Source organism: Heteronotia binoei, chromosome 1 (genome assembly GCF_032191835.1).
Source record: "Heteronotia binoei isolate CCM8104 ecotype False Entrance Well chromosome 1, APGP_CSIRO_Hbin_v1, whole genome shotgun sequence".
In the NCBI taxonomy this organism is placed as follows: domain Eukaryota; kingdom Metazoa; phylum Chordata; class Lepidosauria; order Squamata; family Gekkonidae; genus Heteronotia; species Heteronotia binoei.
In genome coordinates this window covers 277,994,396-278,002,999 of record NC_083223.1, presented here as the reverse complement: position 1 = coordinate 278,002,999, position 8,604 = coordinate 277,994,396, and the positions used below count along the sequence as shown (strand labels likewise).

At 46.6% G+C, this 8,604-nt stretch overlaps 1 protein-coding gene across 1 annotated transcript in view; it reads right to left on the bottom strand.

Annotated features, from left to right (window-relative positions):
* The window catches only part of TDRKH (tudor and KH domain containing), an 89,223-nt gene that overhangs the window by 12,365 nt on the left and 68,254 nt on the right, over positions 1-8,604 (bottom strand). Inside the window, exon 14 of the mRNA XM_060257745.1 lies at positions 2,050-2,191. Within this exon, the coding sequence (XP_060113728.1) occupies positions 2,050-2,191 (142 nt within the window). The remainder of the gene's footprint in view (positions 1-2,049; positions 2,192-8,604) is intronic.

Genomic DNA, 8,604 nt, shown 5'->3' with positions numbered 1-8,604 from the left:
AAAAAGTTGGCAGCTTTCCTTTCTGCTATGATCCATCGCAAAACCTGTTTGCTATCAAACTAAAAGCAAAAGAAAGCCCCGCACCTGGTTTCTTTTAAAATCCCAGGCAGGTACGAGAGGTAATTAATTCTCTTTCCCTCGACTTTAACGGGACTCAGGCGAATATTGCTTTTTGTTCCCCAGCTCCCTAAAATTTCATGGAACACCTACCAAACAACATCCATCGATCAAGACTCGGATCAACAAGCCCAGACTCCAGTGAGACCCCCAAGCTCTCCTTCCCTCACTCTCAACCCCCCCCAAGTGATACATTGTCGAATTCCCATCAAGGGGATCTTGACCCTTGACCCTGTGCAATGAATTTTTACCTTTATTTTTTCAGAAAATTCCTTAAACGTCTTCACTCTATTCTCAGTTATCTTCTTTAGGGGGTGTACCTTAGGCGATTTCACTCGTTTTAACAGTCAGCCAGCTGTTTACATGCTAACTTGGAGCAGGTTGAGGGGAGGGGGACAATCAGGGTGAACTATCTCCCTTGCTCGCCTCCCACAGAAGTTTGAGACATAGTCGTGAAAGATAATTTTATATTTAAAAAACACCCTCCGGCAATTAAGGCAATGTGCAAACTGTTGTCCTCGAGGCTGCTTGGCACCCGAGCCTACAGAAAGAAGCAAGCCGTGCCGTTTGATGGATCTGCCGGGAAATTTGGAAAGAGAGCTAACAAAAGGGGAATCTCTGTTGTGATTGAGAAAAGGTCCCGGGAGCTCTGTCAGATTGGTGAATGTAGTCTTGGAATCCCTCCCGCTGGCTTTCATCACCTGCCCCCAACAATGCTGCCCAAGATCTGCTAAAATATATTGTAACTTCTCTCTTGCTCTCCCATCAGAGTCATTCTGAAAAAAATAAATCAAGCAGAAAACCCCAGCAAATAATCGAGCAACAGAAAGTCAAAAGCTACTGTGCCGTAGATGGGGATTGGATGGGGTGGCCTGGGATTGTACAAAATCCGCTGAGGTTCTTTATGGTGTTCTTTATGATTGACCCCTTCCTTAAAATGAAAAACAAAAAGGTAGTGGAGGAACTCTGCTGGAGAAAAAGAGGGGTTTCTATACTTTCTCAAATGCTTCACAGCCATACAAGACAGGAGCCCCAGAGGCACCTGAGAGACCAACATGATTTTGTAGGGTACGAGTTGTCAAGAATCAAATCTCTCTTTGAGATAATACAAGCCAAGGCATTCCGATCACCTGAACTGGTCTCTCTCCTCCTCCCCCCCACCACATATGTCTCCCATGCTGTTGGTTGATAAGCCAGGATGAGGCCCGACAGCCCAATTAACCATGAATCTTTGCACTGTGAGTCCCACTGTGAATTGCCCGCCTTCCTAACTCCTACTGTGTAGGTAGTTAAACACCCAGCTTTTATTCAGGATAGCTGATTTCATCTCTCTCTGAGCTCTTGCCATCTGCTGCTTTCTCTCCCCCCTCCTCTAACATCCCTAGACTTTCACATGCCTGATGCCACTACTCTAACCCTAACAGTTCCATGTTCGAGTGAATTTTCAGTTTGCAAAATGAATTCTCCCCCATGCTCCATGTTCGAGGGAATTTTCAGTGTGCAAAACGAATTTCCCCTATGTCACGTTCGAGCGAATTTTCAGTTTGCAAAATGAATTTCCCCCATGCCATGTTCGAGGGAATTTTCAGTGTGCAAAACGAATTTCCCCTATGTCACGTTCGAGCGAATTTTCAGTGTTCAAAATGAATTTCCCCCATGCCATGTTCGAGCGAATTTTCAGTGTGCAAAATGAATTTCCCCCCCATGCCATGTTTGAGTGAATTTTCAGTGTGCAAAACGAATTTTCCCCATTCCTTCAGGGTGGTGGCAGTGCAATTTCACGCAACACTTGGAGCTTTCTATTTCTCCCGCCCTCGCCTGATTGCTAGCTTGGCCTTTCCCCATTTGGCTTCTGAACCCCAAGCCTCGTCCCTCCCTTTGTCAAAACACCCCAAAGAGACTTTGGCCAGACACCAAAAAAAAAAGTCTTACCTTTGTGCATGCCAGTGTATTTATCCTTAATGACTGTCAGCTCATAGATTTTGCCCAAATTGTTCAAAGATAGGTTTTCAGGTCTTTCTCCTCTAAATTCCGGGGGGATCTGTCCAATGAAAAGTTTGATGGCATCCGGTTCCTTCATTGGTCCAAAAAGAGGAAGATGGAGCAAGCTTCGAATTCGAATAGTACCAAAAGAGGAGAAACCAACAATCACCCAAAAAGAGCCGGAACGAAAGGGAGGCGATTCCAACCTGGATTTGACAGAGTCTTCTCGCGAAACAGACAAAGAGATCCAAAGCCCCTTGCCTTCCAAGAGGCAGTTTTCCTCTTTCCAACCTTTAACAGAGTGGCATCTTTCGGTTCCACCGAATCCTTCAAATTGTTCAAAAAAAAAAAAAAAAAAGTACGTTCCTTTTTCCTGATGCAAAAAAAAATAAAATTTAAAAAAGCAATTAAAAACAAAACAATACAATCTCCAACTCTGGGCTTCAGCGAAGGGTTTCTACAATTTGGCCTTTCTTCCCGGCTGGTGTGCAACCCGCCCAGCCCTTCATCCTAATCCTTCTGATCCAGCAATTACAAAGCTTACGAAGCAGTTAATTAGTTTATCGATTAAGTTTTCCTCGAAGAGGTTGAGGATCTGCTGATGGGTGGGTGGGGGGGGGGGGTTGGGGGGTTCTCTTCTTGTTGTGGCTTTTTTTTTCTCCCTCCCCCCCTCCTTCTTGGCTATTTCCAGCGATTGATCCGGCTTCTTTTCCCCCACCCACCCCGTTCTCTCTTTTTCTCTCTGGCGACCCTCCCCCCCCAGCCCCTGTGGCAAGCTGGACTTTCCTGCTGCTTTCACTGGTTTGACGGTCCTGGCCTTTAATAGCATCTTGAGCTCTGTTTCTCAAATCTTTTCTTGAGCAACAAAAAAAAACCTCCAGCACAGCCCTCCCTCTCCCTTTCCTCCTGACTAATAATCATGTCAGACTTAGGGACCGGCCACAAACTACAAAGCCCAGGGAAACGGTGGAGAGACAGAGAGGGAGAGAGAGAGAGAGTTTGCCTGTTTTGCCAGAGGGATATCTTTGTTCCTCCCTCTTTGGCTTTGGGAGACACATGAATGCTTTGGAGCAGGTTGACCCCATGTTTATTCATGCCCCATGCCTTTGGATGGGGTTTGCTCCTAAATAATGGCCTGTATGAAGCTGGGTTTTTTAGAAGAAGAAGAAGAGAGATGATGATGATATTAGATTTATCTTCCGGCCCTATATTCTGAATCTCAGAGACTCAGTGGGGCTGAGAGAACTCTGACAGAAGCTGCTCTTTTCAAGGACAGCTCTGCGAGAGGGAGCTATGGCCTGACCCACAGGCCATGTCCAGCAGGTTGCAAGTGGATGAGTGGGGAATCAAACCCGGTTCTCCCTGATAAGAGTTCGTACACTTATCCACTACACCAAACTGCTTTCAGGCTCTTTTTAGGTAGTGGTAAAGGGAGGGAGGGGCGAGCCAGGAAGGCCCTCGGCGCCTTGAGTTCAAATGTTACCTCGCGCCATATTATTCAAAATATTTACATTTAGATATCCTCAGTGTGTCCTGCCCTTTTTAAAAACCATCACAGTCCATTTCCACATGGGTTATATGTTCCATGTTTAGTTCTTTGGGGAATTCCCACCTCACCCCCCCCCCCCCGCCCTTTGCTAACGTTTTTGTGTTTTTGTGGCATCTCAAAGGGTTTCCCTGGCTTTTTTTCCTGGTGTCTTTCTCAAACCTGTTTTTCTTCTTAGGTTTTTGGGAAAGGTCACAGTAAAGTCCAGAGTGCTGCAGTGTTGAAGGGAAAATTTGGAATTTTCTGGCCCACCTGGCTGGCATTTTCTCTGATCCTGTCCCTGCAACAGCCATTTCCTCTCACCACCGCCTTTAAAAGAAAAATATCAGCACTTAGAATATTATATTGGATATACCTTTGCAACAATAGGTGCAGCAGTTCTCTGAATTCTCAGCTTCCTTCCTTCCTTCCTTCTTCTTTCTTTCTTTCTTTCTTCCTTCCTTTCCTCTTTCTTTCTCCCGCCCTCCCTCCCTCCCCCTCTTTCTTTCTCTCCTTCCTTCCTCTTTCTTTCTTTCTTTCTTTCTTTCTTTCTTTCTTTCTTTCTTTCTTTCTTTCTCTTTCTTTCTTTCTTTCTTTCTTTCTTTCTTTCTTTCTTTCTTTCTTTCTTTCTTTCTTTCTTTCTTTCTTTCTTTCTTCTTTCTTCCTTCCTTCCTTCCTTCCTTTCTCTTTCTTTCTCCCCCCTCCCTCCCTCCCTCCCCCTCTTTCTTTCTCTCCTTCCTTCCTTCCTTCCTTCCTTCCTTCCTTCCTTCCTTCCTTCCTCTTTCTTTCTTTCTTTCTTTCTTTCCTTTCAAAGGGATATCTTTACAAAAGCAAGGGAAAGAAATGTAACATTTTTAAAGATGAAAACTGGGAATTTAGAGAACTTGATGTACCTATTGTTACAGAAGTATAACATTATTTTTATCCTTCTCCCGAAACAGAAGTAGTAGTTCTGGAGGAGGAGGAGATTGGGTTTATACCCCGCCCTTCACTCGGAGTCTCCGAGCAACTTACAATCTCCTTTCCCTTCCTTTCCTCACAACAATCTTTCCTTCCTTTCCCTTCCTTTCCTCACAACAATCTTTCATTCCTTTCTTTCCCTTCCTTTCCTCACAACAATCTTTCCTTCTTTCTCACAACAATCTTTCCTTACGATCTCTTCCCTTCCTTTCTTCACAACAGACAGCCTTTGAGGTAGGTGGAGCTGAGAGACGTCTCAGAGGATTGGTCTTGAGAGAACAGCTCTGCTGAGAACTTGTGGCTGACTCAAGGTCACACCAGCAGCTTCATGTGGAGGACGGGGGGGGGGGGGGAATCAAACCCAGCTCTCCCAGCTTAGAGCCCATGCTTTTTACCACTACACCAAACTGCTCTCTTAGAAGAAGACTGCAGATTTATACCCCTGCCTTTCTCTCTGAATCAGAGACTCAGAGTGGCTTACAATCTCCTATAACTTCCTCCCCCACAACAGACAGCCTGTGAGGTGGGTGGGGCTGAGAGGCTCTCCCAGAAGCTGCCCTTTCAAGGACAACCTCTACGAGAGCTATGGCTGGCCCAAGGCCATTCCAGCAGGGGCAAGTGGAGGAGTGGGCAAGCAAACCCAGTTCTCCCAGAGAAGAGTCCACACACTTAACCGCTACACCCAAACTGGCTCTCTTATTGAAACTCAAGGGCATTGAAGGAAGCAGTAAATTCGGGATGAGCAAAAGAAAGACTATTTTACACTAAGGGTGATGAAAATGTGGAATCACTGGAGGATGTAGTGATGGCTTTCTCTTCTCTTCTTTTCCCCACTCTCTTGTTAAACTGATCAGAAATGAATCCACATACACAGGGGAATTGATTTGTTCGTGTGCTGCGTTGATTAGAGTGCAGTGTGGTGCAGTAGTGTCGAACTAGATTCTGGGAGACCCAGGTTCGAATCCACGCTCTGCCATGAAAGCCGGCTGGGTGTCCTTGGGGCAATCACACTCTCTGCAGCTCACCTACCTCACTGAGTTGTTCTGAGGGTAAAACAAAGGGGATTAGAAGACTGTTCTCCCTTCGGGGTTTCCCTCAGGCGGCGGGGCGGATACCAGTGAAATGAAGCAGCATTTCTGTTTAGAGCCAGTTTGGTGTAGTGGTTAAGTGCGCTGACTCTTATCTGGGAGAACCGGGTTTGATTCCCCACTCCTCCACTTGCATCATCTTCTTCATCATCATCATTATCTTTATCATCTTCATCATTTCTTCTTCGCTTTTGTCGCCTTCCCGCAGACGTGTTTGTCTTTCACAAGCTTCTTCTTTGTTATTCTCTCTGCAAACTTGAAGTGAAGTTTTTGTCCCCTTCAGGTTCGCGTGTGGCTGAGATCTGAAGAGGAAATCCCTGATGCGGTTACCCATTTTCTAGGCACATTTTTGGACTCCTCCACTGATCTGTCCCATTACAAAGCTTGGGTTATTCATAACGATGCTTAGTGTTGGTATACAGTTTCCCCCCCAAATTGACTGTCATCTGCTTCCTTCTCCCTCTCTCTTGCTTCCTTCTGCATCCCAGCTTGCTTTCCCAGGCTTCTTCCACCGCACAAGAGCTACAGAGCAAAGTCTCTATTTACTCCATTGGCTGACCAATGACAGGAAGCAGTTTATGTACAAAAGCTCGCGGTGCCCAGCCATTTCATGTTTTCCCCTGGGACTTAGGCTCAAAGCTCTGACCATGAGATTTCTGTAATGATTGTTGATAAATCAAAAATAGGTTTGCAGTGTGATGCAGTGGCTAAAAAAGGCAAATACAATTTTGGGCTGTATCAACAGAAGTAGAGTGTCCAGATCACGTGATGTGATGGTATCGCTTTACTCTGCTCTGGGAAGACCTCACCTGGAGTACTGTGTTCAGTTTTGGCCACCACATTTTAAGAAGGATATAGACAAGCTGGAATGGGTCCAGAGGAGGGTGACGAAGATGGTGAGGGGTCTGGAGACCAAGTCCTATGAGGAAAGGTTGAAGGAGCTGGGGATGTTTAGCCTGGAGAGGAGATGGCTGAGAGGTGATAGGATCACCATCTTCAAATACTTGAAGGGCTGTCATATAGAGGATGGTGTCAAATTGTTTTCTGTGGCCCTGGAAGGTAGGAACAGAACCAATGGGTTGAAATTAAATCAAAAGAGGTTCCGGCTCAACATTAGGAAGAACTTCCTGACCGTTAGTGTGGTTCCTCAGTGGAACAGGCTTCCTCCTCGGGAGGTGGTGGGCTCTCCTTCCTTGGAGGTTTTAAACAGAGGCTAGGTGGCCATCTGACAGCAATGAGGATCCTGTGAATTTGGGGGGAGGCGTTTGTGAGTTTCCTGCCTTGTGCAGGGGTTGGACTAGATGACCGTGGAGATCCCTTTCAACTCTAGCATTCTATGAACTTACAAACACACACCCGAACAACACCTGAACGGCATACTCAAGATTGCTACAGCACAGACACTGTTTCCAGATGTCGAACCCACCCTGGCGGGGCGGGCGGGGTATAAATCAAATTAAACATAAACAAACATTGATGCAATAATAATTCGAAGCCAGAGGTGTCAGTTATCAGAGACTGTTAAATAAAACAAAATATTACAAGAGTGCTAGTCTGGCAGATCTGCCATAACAAATGAGTTCAACTCCCGACTTAGCATTTTCTCTCCAGGGGCTGTGGCTCAGCGATAGAGCATCTGCTTGGCATGCAGAAGGTCCCAGATTCAATCCCCGGCATCTCCAGTTGAAAAGGCCTGGGCAGGAGGGGATGGGAAAGACTTTGACCTGAGACCCTTCCTCAGTGGTAGAGCATCTGCTTGAGAGCAGAGGATCCCAGGTTCAATCCCCAGCATCTCCAGTTAAAAAGAACCAGGCACGAGGTGATGGGAAAGACCTCAGCCTGACACCCTGGAGAGCCATGGAGAGGGGCCATAGCTCAGTGGCAGAGCATCTGCTTGGCATGCAGAAGGTCCCAGGTTCAATCCCCGGCATCTCCCGTTACAAGGATCAGGCACTGTGATGGGAAAGACCTCAGCCTGACACCCTGGAGAGCCATGGAGGGGGGCCATAGCTCAGTGGCAGAGCCTCTGCTTGGCATGCAAAAGGTCCCAGGTTCAATCCCCGGCATCTCCAGTTGAAAGGACCAGGCAGTAGGTGAGACCCTGGAGAGCAGCTGCCAGTCTGAGCAGACAAGACTGACCTTGATGGATCAAGGTGAAAAGCAGCTTCAGGTGTGATCGTGTGTCCAGATAGGTGGGTGGTATGAACGAAAGGGGCTCCAGCACTAGCTTTCTGTGATAAAAGCTTAAACTGTTTTGTTTTTGTTTAAGTCCCTGCAAGATCTGAAGGAATTCCACAGGGCTTGCAAGTCTGAGATGTTCTACTGGGCCTATAGAGAGCCAGTTGGGTGTAGTGGTTAAGTACACGGACTCTTATCAGGTTTGATTCCCCATTTTTCCACTTGCAGCTGCCGGAATGATCTTGGGTCAGCCATAGCTCTGGCAGGAAGTCCTTGAAAGGGCAGCTTCTGTCAGAGCTCTCTCAGCCCCTCCCACCTCACAGGGTGTCTGTTGTAGAGGAGGAAGGGAAAGGAGATTGTGAGCCGCTCTGAGACTCTTCAGAGTGGAGGGCGGGATATAAATCCAATATCTTCATTTATCTCACAAGGTGTCTGTTGTGGGGGGAAGAAGATAAAGGAGATTGTGAGCCGCTCTGAGACTCTTTGGAGTGGAGGGTGGGATATAAATCCAATATCTCCATTTACCTCACAGGGTGTCTGTTGTGGGGGAGGAAGGGAAAGGAGATTGTGAGCCGCTCTGAGACTCCTCGGAGTGGAGGGCGGGATATAAATCCAATATCATCATTTACCTCACAAGGTGTCTGTTGTGGGAGAAGAAGATAAAGGAGATTGTAAGCCGCTCTGAGACTCTGAGATTCAGAGTATAGGGCGAGATATAAATCCAATATCATCTTCTTCTTCTTCGTGAGGACA